Below are 18480 nucleotides of genomic sequence, written 5' to 3'. Positions count from 1 at the left end.
TTTATTCAGACAACTCTTTTATTTAAAGTATCAGTTTCAACAATACATATTTATTTTTGTATTGTTTTCGTTAATAAGTTGGCATATTTTATTAAACCTAGACACAGACTAAGGAACTTAGTGCAAAGGGGGGAAATGAAAAAAATGTAGCTTTTTTTTTTTTTTTCCAAGTCAAATTGATAACTTGAGTGGAGAAACCTGTTTATCTCTGGCAAAGTTGCTGTATTCTCTCTGCCAATTGTAAGCAGTGGAGGATCCTCATTTTCTCTTTCTGGAGCTCGTCTGGGCTCACTTGGCCCATTAGCTTGGAGGAGAAACTGATCAGATCTTGCATGAAAAGACCCACTGCCCCTCTTGGTAATGGAGGGATTTCAGTTAGCAGTCCAGAATCAAGTTGAAAGTTGATTTTCTTGGCTCTTGGAAGACCTGGTCCTCGCTCCTCAATCCAAGTCAAAGGCCTAAAAGACAAAGGTTAAATTAAAGTTAACATTTTTCCAAAAGAATGTATTCAAATCAGCAATCCACACATCGCAAGGATAATCTAGGGTCAACTACATTGAACTCGTAGTGACTGTTACTCATTTGTGATTCTTTCTAAATGGGGAAACTCTTGGAAATGTTTACACAAATATAGTGTCACTTACTTGTTTTCTACCTTGTTAAATAATTGATATTTATTGTGAAAAATCAATATTATGACTGACCAAAATGTGATCAATATGTCAGTAGCTTTACAAAGATAAATATCATTCAATATTTATAATGATATGATTAACCCCTCCCATTGTGTTTATTTATTAAACAATAACACCAAACCACACAAAAAAGGTTATATAAAACCCCATTTGTGTGTCTGTGTGTGTGTGTGTGGGGGGGGGGGGGGGGGGGGGGGGGGTAGAACTAGAACCATATTTTGACTTGTAGTGTATGTGACAGGTGAAATTTGGGTGAATCTGAAAAGTTTTAATGAAATGTCACCTATAATGGATGTTCAAGCCCTTATAATTTATGAACCGGACCATCTGAATTAGAATTTCCTGTGAAAAAGGGATGTCAAACTCATTTTTATATGGGTCACATTGTAGTTATAGTTTCTGTCAGAGGGCCACGCCGGGATGACTCTGAAGTCAAATAAATTTTGAGTGTTTTCGTCACACATTTACCTAGTTTTGAAATCAGAGGCCGGTTAAAAAAAACTGTTCAGAAGACAGATTGGGAACAAAATATACTTGTTTTTTTTTTTCCCTCCCAGCAGACATGACTGCCAACTGCTCTTCATCGATTGCAACTCAGCATTCAACACAGTCAACCCTCACAAACTGGTATGGCAGCCCACCTCTGCAACAAGGTGTTGAACTTTCTCACAGGCAGACCCCAATTAGTCGAGTCCACAACTGCACATCCAGCATCACAACTGTAAGCACAGGGACACCCCAGGGCCATGTGCTGATCCCCTTGCTTTACACACTCTTCAACTTATGACTGTGTCGCCTCCCAGAACAACACCGGAATAATTAACCCCTGGGTGTCCGGGAATTTTTAACTAGCCTGGTCTTATTATCAACCAACTTGGGCTGCCTTTAAAAGGTCATAACTTTGGCAAATATAACTTGTGTATTTTCAAGTTAGACATTACGATATACACAATTTTGCGGTTTGTCTTCTTGTCAGACAGGCAGAGACTACTGATGACATTTGTTGTTTTGATGTAGTCGCTCATAAATTCCTCCTTTGTGAGTTGGAGTGTGGCAATATCATTGCAGTATAACTGCTGGTGTCAATTAAAGCCAGACCACACCCAAACATCCTCATACATGCTAGCCCAACCGTCCTCCAAGTAATGAGCGCTATTTTCAAATATTTGTGAGGGCGGAGCAATAGCCTGACGGGGGGTTCAGTACGCCTTTAACAAAGAGCCCAGAGCAACTTTAAATATATTATTACAAGCTTGTTGGTGTTCTGCAAATATCATGACTGAATTTGAGACAACCATATTGAGGGGGGGGGCAAACAAATAGTGTCACACTTATTCATGATGCTCAAATATGTTGAAACACTATTGGCGTCAATGACACATCACCATTGGCCCTAATAGGGAATCAATGGTGTTTATATGCAGTGTCGTTCCATAGAAACATATCAAAATTTTAACCCTCGTACAGTGGGCCCCCGTGTTACGAACTTAATCCGTTCAGCGGCTAGGCTCGTAACTCGAATTCGCCGTATGACAGGCAAATCAAACCTAAGTTAATTAGTGAATGCGTGCAACGCGTAAAAACATTACGACTTTATACACGTTAAAAATTAGTAACATAATCTACTGTACAGTTAAATTAAATAACATAAATATACAAAGGAAAAAAGACTTTTACCTTTGGGGCGACGTGACTTGAGCTGGTGGTGGGTGGAGGCGGAGGGGAGCAGAGACCAACCCGCAGAATTTATTTATTTATTTTCTTAAACTAGAACTTTTCTCAAATGAGAACATATCACCGGCGATTTCCTTCTCTTTAATCCCTAATAGAAGAAGCCTCTCCATTTTGTTGTTGACCGAGGTCAGTCCCTTGGCAAGGAAAGTCGTGCCCTTAGAACACTTGCTTGCTTTGATAGCTTCCTTGTTCTTGAGAATTGTACCGATTGTCGAGCGGTTACGACCATACTCACTAGCGAGGTTAACTATGCGTGCGCCTCCTTTGTATTTTTTTTATTATCTCCTGCTTCGTTGCTATTGTCATCATCCTCTTCTTCCTTTACCACCACTTGCAATTTTAGAAGCCATGTCTAATAGATAAAAGTTTGCAAAGTCATCGCAACACACCGACCAGCTCATGCCATCTAGCAAGATGAGGGAGTTCGGCCAATAGAATATCGGCATTTCTGTGATTGACGTGACGCCGGCCAATAGCATATTGGCATCTCCGTGACTGCCATAATCGACCAATAGGATATCGGCGCATTTCCGTGACATGCGAGAAAAGTTGTTTTTGTCGATGCAGCAAAGCGAAAAAAATAGTGCGGAGACACTGACCGGCATGTTGGATGGTTTGTAAGACGAAAGGTTTGTGCGTAAGAGGGGGACAAAAAAACGCCGCGGTCCACGTCGTAAAATGAAAAATACGTAAGAAAGGTGGTTCGTTAACCAGGGGCCCACATTTTATTTTTCGGTTACAATTTTTGGACTCTTTTTGGACTTTGCAACATTTTTATGTGTTTTATCAAGATACAGCATTGAAAAAAAACACACCACACAGAGTTAAAATTTCTGTAGGAATGTTAAAAGAGGCCAAAAGTCAAAAGGGCACCAAGATCTAATTTCGCAACAGTTTCAGACTGGCGCTCCGAAAATGATCAACCAATTTTTGTTCCATTGACGCCATTAGAAATGACCATTTTCCATACACCGTAAACCTGTTGTTTTATCATGCATTTCTTGTTTGCTGTATAAATCCTTTCAATAAGCCCTTGTGTGGGTCAAAAAGAACTTGTTGTGTTGAGACATTTTACACGACTAATTCAGTATGTGGGGTCAAAAACTAGTCAGATTTGTTTCCTTACAAACGCTTGCTGCAAAGTGGAAAAATATTATTCAATAAATATGATAGGGCTTGGGAATTGTGTGTTTGTTCGTATTTGTATTGCTGTGTGATTTTTTTTTTCAATTCATGCTATTATTTCAAACTGCTGCGTTTGAGTGTAGGCACCAGCCGCTGAGCGTCTGTCAATCTGAGGGGGATGGCGTTAAGAGTTGTGCAGCACAGTTGATCTGTAATGCTTCATAGCTGTTGTTTTAGTATCGACTTTCCTTTGTTAACTTTCTGAATTTGAATCAAACTATTGAATCGGGGTTTTATTTTCAGCGCATTTTTGCAGTTACATTTGCTGATATTTGCCACTTCTGGCGAGCGCAGCCATGTAACTGGTGCTAAACTAAGTAAGCTTGATGCTCATTTTTGGAGGACACCATTACAAAATCTCATTGATGAATCAATGCAGATGAATGCACACAGCTTTTTTTTTTATCTTTTTAAACGAGATATGTATGGATAGGTCTGATGCCACTGAACATTATGAGTAGTATCAAAGTAAAAATATAGTCATAAATGTTTTTTTTTTTTTAAATGACATAACATAATTCTGGAAGAAAAAGAAATGTCTCACTTTTTGTCACTAGTTAGCATGTTTGCAGTCATCTTGCTGTAGTTGTTGCCCAAGTCCTGTTCTATGGTTGCTGCAGTTACAGAGAGCTCCCCAAACAACTCGACCAACCAAGTTAGACGGGCGATGCCGCTAAATGTAAGGAAACCAAATCCCGGCTTCAGAACTCCACCTGGTAAAAAAACATAGAAAAATAAGATTGGCCTGCAATGTCAATAGTATTGCATTTTCAATTGTTGTCACATTATTGAGCTTTAAGAAAAAGGTTCAAAACAGAATAAGACACATATATAGTACGTAGTACCAATGTAAACATAACCTGTAAAATGAAGTGTTCCTTCCTGCAAGGTTTTCTCTTTGACCGCCGCCTTCAACCATTTATATTCTTCTGAAAAAAGTTCAATGTGCTCCTCATGAAGAATCAGCCCTAACACACGCACACAAAAGTCATTATTTTTTGCAGTGTTAATTGTTGAGAACAGGGCTGCACAATTAACTGAATTTTAATCGTAATCACGATATTGGCTTCCACAATTAATTAAGATGATCCTCTGCGATATTAACATTTAAAAAGTCAATTGATTACAAGTCAAATCAAGCACTTTGCCATCCTACCACCAGGGGGGTCATTTCGCAACTGTAAATGGATAACCATTTTGAAAAATCCGGTTGGCTAAAAATTGGAATAAATTCAGTTTGAAATGACCAAAAATAACATTTTGACCGCTAATTGATTAAAATTTGCTTGAAAGTAAATAATGTGCTTGGTTCTAAGTAGGCTTATTTTTTTCATTGATTTGCACTCACCAATTAAGTTAGCTGTGTTGCCCTGTGTGCCAAGTTTTTGCCATGTTTTGTGAATTTGTTTTCCTTATTGACTTATTTATTTTAGTTTATTATTATTATTTGTAAGTATAAAGTCTTGTTTGTATACAGCTTGTTTTTTTTTTGTTTTTTTTGAAGGGCAATAAATGGACATGTCTGTGGCCTGACTGCAGGAGGACCATGAAAAAATGTGGGTTATTAATGAAAATTTATATTTTTCTGTTAATTTAATTTGATTTTATACTAAATTGTGAATGTATTCATGACTCTTCAATAAAGTAATCAATTCAACCAATTTAATATATTTTTTAAAACGTAATATTTTGAAATTTGTCAAATAGACCCAGGTGATCCACGTCATCATCAAAGAGCTTGATTATTTAGTCACTATATGTTTGGCAGTGACCTTTTTGGGAGAAATTGACTCATTTTGAAATAAGGAGGTTCGAAATTTGCAATTTTTTTTATTTGGTAAATTTTTGTATGGCTGAAAAGTAACAAATATACCTGTCATATTGAATATCCTGGTGAATAAAATGGGAACTAACGTTTGGCTTCAAATATTTTTTTTAAATTATGTTTCTGCAGACATTTGAAATGGAGGACCTTGGAAGATTTGCTTTCCTAAAAGGGGTCCTTGACTCCAAAAGGTATGAGAACTCTTGGTTTAGAGAACACGGAAAGGTATTCCATTTGACTCGTTTGTTAATTGCGGTCTTTTGGTATATACACATAATCATAATCTTGGTGGAACTTCGCAACTTCGTGTATTTATGGCAAAATGAACTCGAACCATGTCGCAAGCAAAAGAAAAAACAACCGCTTCAAGTGCATTCAATGTTGCACTGGCGCATTGACTGCTCACAATGTGGGAAATCTGAAACAAGCTTAACCTGCAGCAAATATATAGCTTACATATATGAATATAAGACAATATGAAGAGTTTACAAAAGATTTCTTCTGTTTTGCTAAAGTTTGTTGCCAAAGTGTTGGTGCGTCTTATATACGATAACATAGAAAATACCAGAATTTGACTTCAAAATTAAGGGTGTGTCTTATAGTTGGAGAATCTCGATATTTAACAGGTTTATTTTTTCAATCACCTGGGAAAGCACCTTTATAGCCTCTCTATTCAATTGAGAGGTGTGTTTCAGAGATTTTTCCCAGTAACACTTTTATGTCACCTTTCTCCTGTGCCAAATTCCAGAGCTCAACTGCAGCTTTGTAGGTTAGCGTCATGGGATACTCCACACAGACATGTTTCCCTGCCTGTAAAAAAGTTCTAGTGGTGGAGGGGGAAAAAAAAAAATCATGAACTTGTAGAAAGCACTTTATAAATCCACTTCATTTACCATTGAGTGTAGTGTATAAAATTTGATGATGACATTGATAAGATTCACCTTTACTTACAAGATTTATTTTATATTCCAGAAAGAATTGGAATCTACCAGTCTTATAAACACTTCCAGCTGTATCAGAGCTACAGCAGTCGTAACATAAGTAAAAAAGTAAAGTTAAAAGGTACGTCAATTCAAGATTTCGTAATGTACCATCATTGGCAAAGAGTTGTAAACATTCAATAGATAGTCACTTTCACTAGATAGGGCTTCATAGATGTTGAATTTGTGGCAGGATACAAATGCCGGCAGTTCCTGATTTCAGTAACCACCGGAACCACTTGCTGCACAGTCTGCCAATTTAGCAAGACAGGTGTCCTCCACTAAAACGCATGAGAACATGATTGATGAAATGCCTGGCAGAATGAGAATTTAGTATGTTTTGGTGACCGACCAATGAATGATGGGAACACTAAAAAAAAAAACAACAACGAAATAAAAGGACTAGACGGTGAAAAAAATACTGTTTTTTTTTTATTTGTCATTGATAGACATTTCATCAATCGGGATAGAAATGCCATCAGTCATAAACTGTCTTGGTTCAATTCACTACTTGTCATTCGCAGCATCAAAACAGTCAGCATTCCTGGGGATGTCATTGTTTGTGCTGCCTTTATGAGTTATGGTTTCATGAAACAAAATGCATACTGTACACAAGCTTGCTCAGCCGGAATATTGTACAGACCTAAAGTTAGAAGTAATGTTTAGAATTAATCATGTAATATGAAATAGCTTACTGATGACGAATTAAAATAGACTAAATTCTCATTCGTCCACAAGCTGTTATCCCGTTAGAACTCTGAGATGACTCGCAATAAAAAACCTGGTCAAGTGAGAAACATTTAACATTGGCGACTATTTAACTTACCTGATACCATCCTCGTGTGATGCATTCTCTGTACAAATGAATGCTGTGTCAATGTCTTTTCTGCTCAAAGCTTCTTCAGCTGAAATTTGACTCACTCCATGTTGATTGTCCAAATGTCTCCTTTTGATTAAAAACAACAACAACAACCACAACAGAAGAATAGTGATATCAAGTCATAATATGATTCAATACCAAGACCACGAGTTATTTAGTGTGTAGAAGACATCAGTTTGCTTGTTACCTGGAGACAAATCCTTTGACAGTGAGATTCTCAGCAGAACTGCCCTGCAGCGGAGCTAGTATGTCTCTGATCCTCACCCAACCAGCTGTCCCGATGCCCACCACCACAGCTCCAAACATCATTCCTGTGAGGGTTTTTTTTCATTGTTTTTTGTTTTTTAATTGTACATCAAGGTTCCGCTCTATATTGACCATTTCATGTCCACACCGTCTCATGGATCTTGCTTTGCTGTGTCACCCAAATGAAGCGGGGCAAAGCAAGTCAGTGGTCCATTTACTTAGCATTTAACGCCCTCGTTGGACGTTGGATTAATGTTGTTCACATTAGTGCTGAGGTTTTACAATATCAAACTGATGGCACTGTTGTTGTTTTTTTGTTTGTTTTTAATGTTTAATGTGTGAACGAGCGTGCAATTTACCAGGATCCAATGTCGAGTGCCCTGTACTATTTTCATTATTTTTAGAATCCTGCAAAGTTTTCATTTGTGGTCCTATATGTTTCTTACCTGTCTGACGACACACTTGAACAGCTCTCGTGTGGAACTATCCGGTTTTGTTTCGCACAAAGCGGCCGCAGAGGAGTGGCACAACACTAGGCTACAGCTAGCGCGCGAGTGTGAATCATTGAGCTGACTTGTTTGGGTAACAGAGGCCGCGCCCCTGAACTGCCGCGTGTTATGGAAAGCCTGTTAGGTCAATTTTCAACATCCTTGACCGCTTCAATAAGACATTTTTGCAAGATGTATTTTATACTGTTTTATACTGTTGGTTGGAAACAATTATTAGCTGGGCTTGTGACATAATATATTAAACATTTGTTTACAGCAAGATGTCACAAAAATTCCTTGAAAATTGGAGGCAAAATGGTTTTAAATGTTGCCAATATGATACGTTTTAAGAAAGTAATGATTGAATGATGAATTTTAAAAACTTGAAAAATCCCTCTGTTTCCAATTCAAAATAATGGAGTGGTTAATGGAATGGCTGGTGATAATTAAAAAAAATAAAATAAAAAAGACCCGAATGAGTCACAGTCACAGTCCGATGACGTAATTTAGGCATTATATAAATGTCTTTGGCAGTGTAAATATTACAAACTTCGTCTGTGTGTCCTCTAAACCTTCAAAATGTCGGTGTCAATAAATAAGATTGCTGTTAACCTTTTTTAACAGAGATATTGTCTTTCCTTGAATGCGATAAATTTAGAGATGTTTCCATCCATTTTCTAGAGTCGCTAATCCTCACAGGGTTTGCAGGCACCTAACTCAGTTGGCAGGGGACACCCTGAACTGGATGCCAGCCAAACACAGGGTCCACAGAGACGAACAACCATTCATGCACCCATTCACAGCTAAGGACAAATTAGTATGTCCAATACATGTGACATGCATGTTTTTGGAGTGTGGAAGGAAGCTGGAGTGCCCGGGGAGTACCCACGCGAGCTCGGGGAGAACATGCAAACTCCACACAGGAAGGCCGGAGCCAGGTGGATTTGAACCGGGACCTTCGAACTGTGAGGCGGACGTGCTATTCACTGCCCCACCAAGTCACCCTTTTGAAAATATGGATGTGTAAAACACAATTTAAACAAACAATTTAAATGTTGACTGTGAAGCAAAATTTATTTCATTTTCACGATGTGTGTTGCTTTTTCGAAGATCCTTATATTTAGGAGAAATTCAAATGCTAGCCATCTCATTATTTTAACAGACAAATACATGATAAGTGAAAACTCCTTGCTAACTTTAGTTGTATTTATTTTGTCGTTTTATTATTATTGTATACCGGTTCCTGTTTTGATTAATTGTAGCTTACTGTGTTAAAGGCCGTAAATGTTCCACATACAGTATGTTTGGCATATAATTAAAAAAAAAAAAAAAAAACAGATAATTACTCTAAACTCGTTTGTGCTCCCCGATCTATCTAGCGTTCATTGACATCGTGAATGGGTGAATTTTACGCGATTTTTTTTTTTTTACTTTTATTTTGTTTTTAACGTTCTCAAAGTGTTGAGGAATAGAGAAAAGTGAAAGCGATAGAGCTTTGGTCTTCGTGTTGGGTTCAAATTTGGCACAACCGCACCCAGTTGCGACTGTAAGACATAGATAAGATTGCCTAATACGCCCTTTTGTTTTGCTAAACATGCCACGTGCAAATACTAATACGTCAGTAATATTCTATCGCTTCTATAGCTCATCAGTTGTTAGAGCAGAGGACTGACTGCAGTTGTAATTGTCATCCTTATTGGGCGCTGATTCGATTTCCCCCAGCAATGGAAGTAAAAGAAAATTAAATCTTGATATTTACGTTTTCTGCTGCTCTAAAATATACTATATATTTGTTTCTCTTTCATGTATGTACTAACTGAGCCCATTAACAGGGCTTGTTGTAAGTTGTGCATTTGTAAACTGTGGACCTTACATCTTGTATTATAATACAGCAATAGTACCCGCCTTACTCACTTGATAGGCACATTGCGGTATTGAGAATGGAGCGCACCCATGTTACGTTTACGGAAATTGTTCCAACTGGCATGTCCTACTGTTTAGGTACGCGTTAAGAACGTCAAGGTAAACGTGTTTAATGTATTTTTGTGTGTGTTTTTTTTTTGGCGACGCTGCAAATCAAGAATTCAAAATACGGTTTGTCGTACAATGGTGGTGTTACCTTTTTTTTAATGACAGTCAAGTCTTTCATTAGTTTTGACTGAAAGGGACACCGGCAAGATTTAGACCGTTCTTCATTACAGACAGCAGGAGGTCCTGCATTTACCATTGTCCATATACAGTATATATATTTATAATTATTTAATTCATTCCTTTTGAATGAAAAACGGTCTAAATATAATTCAACCAATGTGTACACGTGGGGTTGTGCATACAAACAACAACTAGTTCTTTTCCTTTTTTTTATTGATTCGTCCTCCTCTGCAACACTCGGGAAGACAATAGAGGACAGTTAGTCTTCCTGAGCTGTGCATCTGCTTTCCTCAGAGTAGAACTACAGCTTTAAAAGCAAACTGTCTATATCAAACAAACAACATCGTAATTTATAAAGAAATAAACCGGTATACAAATATATACAATAGATACAGGGCCAATCAATAAGACAACATGTCTGTATCCCTACTTGAACTCTCCAAGAACAAAAAGATGCAATCACAAAATTAAAATGGAAGCAAGTTTATGAAGAAAATAAGTGCAAAACCCCAAACTGCGAGATTAAAACAGCAGCAAACAAAAAATAAAAACACATTTAAAAAAACAATCACAACAAGATTGTATTTAATTGTATTTTTTTTTAATAACTTCAATTGCGACTCTTGCACACATGTGTGATTGTTCAATGTCCCGCCCACTATTTGCGGCACTGGTTGTGTGGCTGTGGTGTCAATTGGCAGCATACTTTGCAACTGCTTTCATGTTGGTGCTTTTTTTTGTCTTTTTTTCCATTTGCGTCTTTTTTGTGTGTGAGTACATCTTTTTTGTGGTCGTTTTCTTCTAATGTGGTCTATTAATGTGTTTAATATGTTCTGCCCATTGAAGTGCTTATCTGTCAGTTTCCAGGCTATTGCCTCCATAAGTCACTGGACACTAGTTGAGAAACAGTGATTCAAATCAACATTGTACAAATGTATCACTGCACATCAGACAGGAGTTATTTGCCTTTAGTTTTTTTCCTTTCTGGCTTTCTTTCATTTATTTATTTACTTATGTTTTTGCTACAGAAGATGAGGGTTTCAACCATCAAACTACAACAATTAACTATATTCACTACCTTGCTGACTGGAGGAGGGGTTGGCACCATGTACTACCTGATGCAGAGTGAGTACAAAATTGGAAGGTGGTGGCTCTCGCCATTTGCAAGCTCATCTGGTTCAGTAACAAAAATGTAGAGAATCCATTCCTGTCAACTTTTTGGCTACCAAGTAGCATTCAAAGTCCTGACAGTAAAGAAGTCATTATTTCAAGTAGAATGAATGAAATACAGGATCTTCAAGTCACACGGAAAAAGTTAAGAGCATGATCTCTTTTTGCTGATAAAAATGCTATACAGTAACTGTTTTAAATGATTATTTCTGTTGTGTATCACACTAGAGAAATTTGCTGAGTCAGACTACCACAAATTGGCTTTGCAGAAGTTGGAAGCATGTACAGTCGCCATGGAGAGTTTGGGTGCTCCGCCTTTAAAAATTCACAACATCCACCTGACTGACAGAGACAATCGAATAGACCAGCAAACAGCACAGGTACTACATTCAAAAAGCTAGATGATGATCTTTAGACTTTTGCTATCAGAGTTACGTTTTTACACAGCAAGTTCAACATACACGAGTGCACCATTTTTGAAAGTAATCTTATAACCATTTCCCAAAAAACACAATAACAAGAAACATGATTTTAACAACACGTTTAAAACGAAATATACAAATGTGCACGTTAGCAAATTTCATGTTGCAAAGAGTGGCCTATTGTTTTTTTGTTTGTTTTTTTTTTAACTATACTATAATATAGTACAACATAGAACAGTGATTTCCAAACAACACATGCACTTAAGTACTTTGAGAGTCATCGAAGGTGCAACATCCATCTGGAAATTATTATCTACAATTACAAAATATAGCTTTGTTCAAACATTAATACCAGTGATGTAAGACCTATAAATTCTCTGATGTCACTGCACAAGGCAAAACTGCACTAATTGTATATCCAACTTGTTGCCATAAAATCTATACCAGTGGTTCTCAAAGTTGGGTCCGTGAAATAATTTGGGTTATTCATAAAAATATATATATATATATATACTGTATACATTTGTATTCATTTCATTTTATATTAAAATGTGAATGTATTCGTGACTCTTCAATAAAGCAACCAATTCAACCAGAATGTAAATGTAAAATGTTAAAATGTAACAATTTTGAAATTTGTCAAATTTGATAATCTATATCATCATCAAAGAGCTCGATTATTTAGTCACTAAATATTTGGCAGCAACCTATTTGGGGGAAATTGACCCGGTTTGTTATGAGGAGGCGTGCAATTAGGATTTTTTTTCTAAACTTTAGTAATATACTTGTTGTCAAAATATGTTGGTGAATAAAAAGGGCCCTTATCTTTGGCCTAAATAAGTGCTTTTCAAATAGTGGGGCGAATCCTCCTGGGGAGCAGGATTTGTTTTTGCCATGTGAAGTGTAATTGCAAACAAAATAAAGATTGGCATGTTTTTTTCAGGCATTTTGATGCTCTTGGTGATTTTTCTCTCTTTTAGACTAACCTGTAACCTGTATAAAACCTGTAAAAAGTAGTAAACAGTTGTTGAAAGTTAACTCATTGCTTTCTTGATTAGCTGTCAAGGTTAAAAATGATACAGTTTTAGGTATGCTCATACAATTTCTATAGATAATCATTTTATTTATATTATGAGGGAGGCAAGAATGGTTTTATCTTTCTTGGGGGGGGAGAAGCACTGTCTTAAATGATCATTTTGCTTGTTTTGTTTTGTTTCAGCAAACATTTGCAATGGGAGTCCTTGGAATATTTGCTTTCCAAAAAGGGGTCCCTGACTCCAAATAGTTTGAAAATCCCTGCTCTATACAACATAAGAAGTTATGGTGCTCTGTCTGTCAATTGTGTGTTTGTCAGAGAACTCTCAAAAAGAAGACTAGGACAAGCCTAGCTGCTAAGCAGCAAAAAGAGTAACTCAGACCAGCTAAGATTGACTTTTCTATGCCAGGCATAGGGAAAAAGCTTGGGCAAATGAACTCGTGGGTTTTCCAACGCTAATTCAACGCCCAAGCGCCCCTGTCTGGTTTTTATTAATCCAGCAAAGCATTGCTCATTACAAGACATAACAAAAAGAGCCAGTCAGGCGCCACCAACAGCTGGGCCAAGGTCTCAGCTCACACTTTCCTGCGTCAACAGCTTTATCTAAGGACTGGGGCGAGATGAACTAGGCCTGCACAGATGGATAGCAATGCACACTATTCTAGACAAGAATAAGCACATAATGATAACAACCAAATATATGATTTCCTTCACAATGTTCAAATGATAAGACCCAGATTTCACACTAAATAAATAAATTTATGAGTGATTTTAGACTGGGTATTGGTATTCCAGAATTCTTACTATGTGTAACACTGTGTTGCACTTGTGTTGCTGTGACTTTTTTGTAATTAAAGAAAAAAATGCTTTGGTGAATTAAACTTTGAGAAACACTGGAAACTTTTGACTGAAAGTTTTATTTATTTCTGTTTATATTTCCCTTGGAAATGACGTAACGTGAAACAATAAAACTATTTCATTGCCTCCTCATACGATTACATCTACAGCAACAAACAAATCGATAGATGACTAAATTCAGAAGTAAAAGATAATACTTTGTTCAACTATTATTGAAGTTACTGTTATAAGTGTGTGGGTAACAAAAAAATGCTCACAAAATTGCAATGCCTTTTTTTTTTGCATATGACAACTTGAAAGTTTGGTATCAAATTTAGTATCGTGGAAGTTGACAAGCTTGATTTGCATTCCTCAATTTCTCAACTAAAATGATGTGACAGAACACATCTGGTCTGTGGGCCTTGATTTTGTCACCTTTGTATTAGCGTTTCAATGTTTCTGCAGATAAAGATCCCTGTGACTGGGCCAAAAGGTGGAGGCTATTTGTATACATCTTCCATCAGAGACCCAGTCACCAACAGGTATGTGCATTCTTTTCCCTCAAAATACAGAAATACAGAAATCCCTCTTTTTTTGTGGTTAATGGGGGCCGTAACCTTAAATTATTTAACCTTATACAGTAACTGTACTTTTATCCCTATATTCCCTTTGGCTGTAGTCACGGAGAGCTGTGGTTATATTAGCGGCCCCTGGAAGTGAAACTTGTATCCGACCATACATGGTAACGATCAGGGTTTACACTTGAAATTCCAATTTATTACAAAAAAATAATCTAGGCAAGAGATTTACAACGCTCCGGTGCAGTGCTGCTATTTCCTGCTCTTCCTTTGCGTTTACCTAACAGTGTATGTCAGTTTCATGAAGAAGACGGGCACTCCTAAAAGACACGTCATTGGCTCCCTGAGTGACCATCGACCAATGAGGGCAGGAGTAGATACAACTCCAAGGGCGGCTGTAGATTACAACTGTTATATAAAATAATATGATAATAATCCTATAATCGCTGCTCTCTGTGAGACTACAGCCAAAAGGACGGGAAAGGGAAGGGACAACAGTACAGTTAGTATATAAGGACTAATAATTTAAGATTCAAGTAAATAGGTGTTCTGCATGTAGTTTGACATCCGAAGAGTGCCCGTGGCAAGAGCATTTTATGTTAAAATGTCCGTCTGGCATGCAGGGAACCTTTCCTCTTTGCAATACAGTATAGCTTTTTTTTTTTTTTTTAATGAAGGAAAAAACAATGCACTGAGGGTACGATAGGGGAAGTGTGAAGTTGCCAGTGTTCACTGTATGCTTACCAGTATACCAGTAAAGTATCTGAAGCTTTTAGAATTTCTCGTATTTCTGCATTAAGTCACCTTTAAATCCGATTTGACCTTTTTCAATGTTAGATAAAAACACGGGGGAGTGGCGTGGGAGGGAAGAAGTAGCAGAGCCTTCTGCCCAAGGAGACGTTAAGAGATCCTTGCTATGCACAAAAAATGTTGTCATGTAAAATACTTGCGTTGTTTGCCAGCGACGAGCATTTTCGTCAGTTTTTGTTTTGTTTTGTTTTTTTGCGTGGCCCGCACTCCTTAATATTAAGTCAATTGAACACTGTAGTGATTAACTTTGACTGTTTGATGGCAGCATTGCTCTCACTGGCTAAGAAAGATGTGATCAGCCAGGCCAAGGGGAGCAAAGCAACTGACAAAATCAGCTTGCAGTCAGGCAAAGTATGTCTTGTGGTACGCCAAATGATGAATACAAAGATATTGGAGTGGATTCTGAGGAAGTTGTGGTGAATACAATAAAAGTGTGCGTCTACGTCATTGAAAGCCACCGCTGACTCTAGTGTACACGGGGCATGGTTTGTGCTGTAGTTTAACGGTTTTGACGTCATCTGGTGAAGAATCTGAAGGCAAATTCAGGGAGCCATCAGCACAAGCAGCCATATCAACGAGCAGTAGAATGTCATGTTGCGTTTAACTCAAATGAGAATTTGGGGATTTCAAGTTTTGTTTCTTTTATATACAGTGCATCCCTGGTCTATGACGTCCCTGCCTTACTTTTTTTTTCAGCTTGCGACGTGCCCTGCGACATGTTTATGGTATTTTTCCCGCTTTATGACAAAAACAGCTGTCATGACCCTAGGGGCCGTATTGGTGTTGTTTTGTCTCCATCTTCAGGCGTTTTTAGGTAATTGCTCTTATTTTCCGATCCTGTCATACTGCCTGCGCTGCAACGCTCACTCAGATGCTGGCCTACTATTGATCTGCGTCACGACTTCCTAAGATACTGGTCTGCTATTGGTCGGGGTCACGGTCAAAGTGGCAGCATGCTACGGACTAGATCTCGTCTAGTGCTTAAAGTAACTATTCATTGGGTTAGCCATGTGTGCCAAGATTGCAAGTGATGTTAAAGAGACAAGTAAGAAGATAATTTATATGGAAACGAAGCCGGAAATAATCAAGAAATACGAAGAAGGCTAAGATAGCCTATCCTAGGCTATGCTACCCTCACTAGGGAATATGGCCATAACAAGCTCGTCAGATAAAGGTAAAAAAATCTTTTCTACATTTTTTATTTAACATGTTTAATTGTATACATGCATATTATATATACGTAGCACTTACTATACTATTTTGATACCAATTTTTAATATGAATTTACAATTTGGATGTTTTTACTTGGGGCTTTACATGCATTATCAAATTGACATAGGTATGGATTGCCCGCCATGAGGCGAATTCGCGTTAAGATAAACCGCAGAACGGATTGATCTCGTAAACCAGGGGCCCACTGTTCTAGTGGAAAAGTGAAAAGTAATTTTTGTAATATGAAGAAAAATACTGAACAGAGGCGACCGTATCTCAGCTTTCACTCCGTTTGATAAATAACAATAGATTTCTCCTTGGTTTTTGTCTTTTTTTTTTCTTTTTAATACTGTACAGAAGCGACCGTATCTCGAGGTTTCACTCCGTTTGATAAATTAAAACAATAGATTTTTCCTTGGTTTTTGTCTTTTTAAAAAAAAAAAAAATACTGTACAGAAGCGACCATATCTCGATGTTTCACTCCGTTGGATAAATTATAACAACAGATTTCTCCTTGGTTTTTGTCCTTTTTTTTTTCACCAACGCGAGTCACATCACAGATTCTGTTTCGTTTATGGTTGAAGAGCAAAAATGGCATAAAAAAAAAAGGATAAAAGAATACGAAGCAGATGTGGTAATGTGCTACCTGTGTATTCCTGCCGCAACAGTGCCATCTAAAAGAGTATTTGTTTTTTGTTTTGTTTTTTTTAAAGAATTTTAAGTGTATGCACTTGGACGTCAAATGGTGTGCGGCTTCTGGAAAAAAAACATCGAATACGTCTATTCTAATAATTTCCTTCTCGTTTGCTGTTGTTTAAAACCTGCATGGTTGTTTTGTCCTTGTAGATGGAGTGTGAAGCTGGCAGTTTTGAGGCTCAAAGAAGGACAGACCATCAACCTCATGAATCCTCCATCAATGGCAGAAGATTGCAAGATAGAAGATACTGACTGACTGACTGACTGACTGCATCCATTCAGGACTACCATATAGAGTTCGCCCTGCATCAATTGCCGGATCAGGTGCTGGCCATAGTTGTAAAGAATTCAAAACAAGCTCTGGAGGATTCTTTTTTCTTTTCTTGATTTTGTCAAATCAATATATATATATATATATATATATATATATATATATATATATATATATATATATATATATTTTTTATTTTTTTTTGGCCCCCTAGAATGTTCAAATGACTCAAATACCACAACTTCCTGTTCTTTAAATCATGTTCATTGCATGTTGAAATTACATAGTGTGTAGTTACATGAACGTTTCAAACTTTAATGTGGATGGGATAAAAACATTCTAGGCTTAAAATATTGATTTTATGTCTACAATGTTTTTACCCACATTCATTTTATTATACAGTTTCACTTTTTGCTGTTATGCAGAAACATTTTTTATAATTCTGTAATAAGTAACATAATAAATATCTGTATTTGTATGAAGCTGACTATATGCAAGTAAATTCAATTAGATCGTTCCAAATAAATGCCATTCATTGTAAACTGTTTTTTGTTTTTTAAATGTAGTTCCTCCTAAAATGGACAGGCAGGGTTCAGTTAAAAATGCAATAAATGATTCTAAGCAAGCCAATGATCTCAACACATGATTGTTATTGTGATTTCGTCATTTTGGGGCAAGAGGTGTCAAGGTTTAACTACTGCAGGTGTGCAAGCAGTCTCCTATAAGCAGAAAAACTACCAATTGTCCTACGGGAACATAGCTGTCAACCTAGGCCAATTGCTTCCCTTATTAATGATTGCAATTCCCCTTATTAACCGATAATAAACCTTACAAACACAACGTGGCCTAACATGGAGTGCTGCAAAAACTAAATTATGAAGTACAAAAATAAAGACCCATCTCAAAACAATGTCAACAAAAAGTTCCGATCTCTGATTGTGTAATTTATAAGCTTTTAACTATTTACAGTAAAACAACATAAGTAAGCTTTGATTACTACACAAATTATAAATTAAAATTTGTAAAACAAAAAGAAAAAAGCAGCATCCAGGTAAAAGTCTTAGCTAGTCTTTAGCAAAGATTGGCATTCTCTGTAACGCTATCGAGCTCTCTCTCATCTCGGCTCCCTGTTCGTGTGCTGCTGTGTGTGTAAGTGGGAGCTTTATTTGACAGCGCAATGGTCTTGTCAGAAAGGAATACCTTTGTGAGAGCCTGATTTGAAGCTTGGAGCCTGTCGAAATGAGCTACCTGGATTTGTATTATC

The 18480-nt window shown here is 37.2% G+C and overlaps 2 protein-coding genes across 6 annotated transcripts; one reads left to right on the top strand and one right to left on the bottom strand.

Annotated features, from left to right (window-relative positions):
• Window positions 1–8139, bottom strand: blvra (biliverdin reductase A). The gene is made up of 7 exons (XM_088430493.1): window positions 7992–8139; window positions 7487–7610; window positions 7246–7365; window positions 6165–6262; window positions 4475–4582; window positions 4159–4327; window positions 1–458 (listed from the first exon to the last, which is right to left on the bottom strand). The coding sequence occupies exons 2-7, from the start codon at window positions 7606–7608 to the stop codon at window positions 203–205; spliced, it is 873 nt and encodes a 290-aa protein (XP_088286619.1). The 5' UTR covers window positions 7609–7610; window positions 7992–8139; the 3' UTR covers window positions 1–202.
• Window positions 8140–9732: 1593 nt separating this feature from the next.
• coa1 (cytochrome C oxidase assembly factor 1) lies at window positions 9733–18096 on the top strand. 5 transcript variants are annotated; one of them, XM_088430143.1, is made up of 5 exons: window positions 9733–9763; window positions 11213–11309; window positions 11583–11734; window positions 14115–14191; window positions 17096–18096. In XM_088430143.1, the coding sequence occupies exons 1-5, from the start codon at window positions 9758–9760 to the stop codon at window positions 17199–17201; spliced, it is 438 nt and encodes a 145-aa protein (XP_088286269.1). In that variant the 5' UTR covers window positions 9733–9757; the 3' UTR covers window positions 17202–18096. The 5 variants fall into 5 exon arrangements, with proteins under 5 accessions (XP_088286269.1, XP_088286270.1, XP_088286271.1 ...); XM_088430144.1 differs by lacking the exon at window positions 9733–9763 and adding an exon at window positions 9895–10055 and having other exon boundaries at window positions 17096–17243; XM_088430145.1 differs by lacking the exon at window positions 9733–9763 and adding an exon at window positions 9911–10055 and having other exon boundaries at window positions 11216–11309; window positions 17096–17243.
• The last annotated feature ends 384 nt before the right edge of the window (window positions 18097–18480 follow it).

This window comes from Hippichthys cyanospilos, chromosome 12, assembly GCF_059441005.1.
Source record: "Hippichthys cyanospilos isolate Australia breed blue-spotted pipefish chromosome 12, RoL_Hcya_1.0, whole genome shotgun sequence".
NCBI classification, from domain to species: Eukaryota; Metazoa; Chordata; class Actinopteri; order Syngnathiformes; family Syngnathidae; genus Hippichthys; species Hippichthys cyanospilos.
The sequence above is the reverse complement of the archived record's forward strand: the minus strand, read 5'-3'. Positions and strand labels throughout refer to the sequence as shown.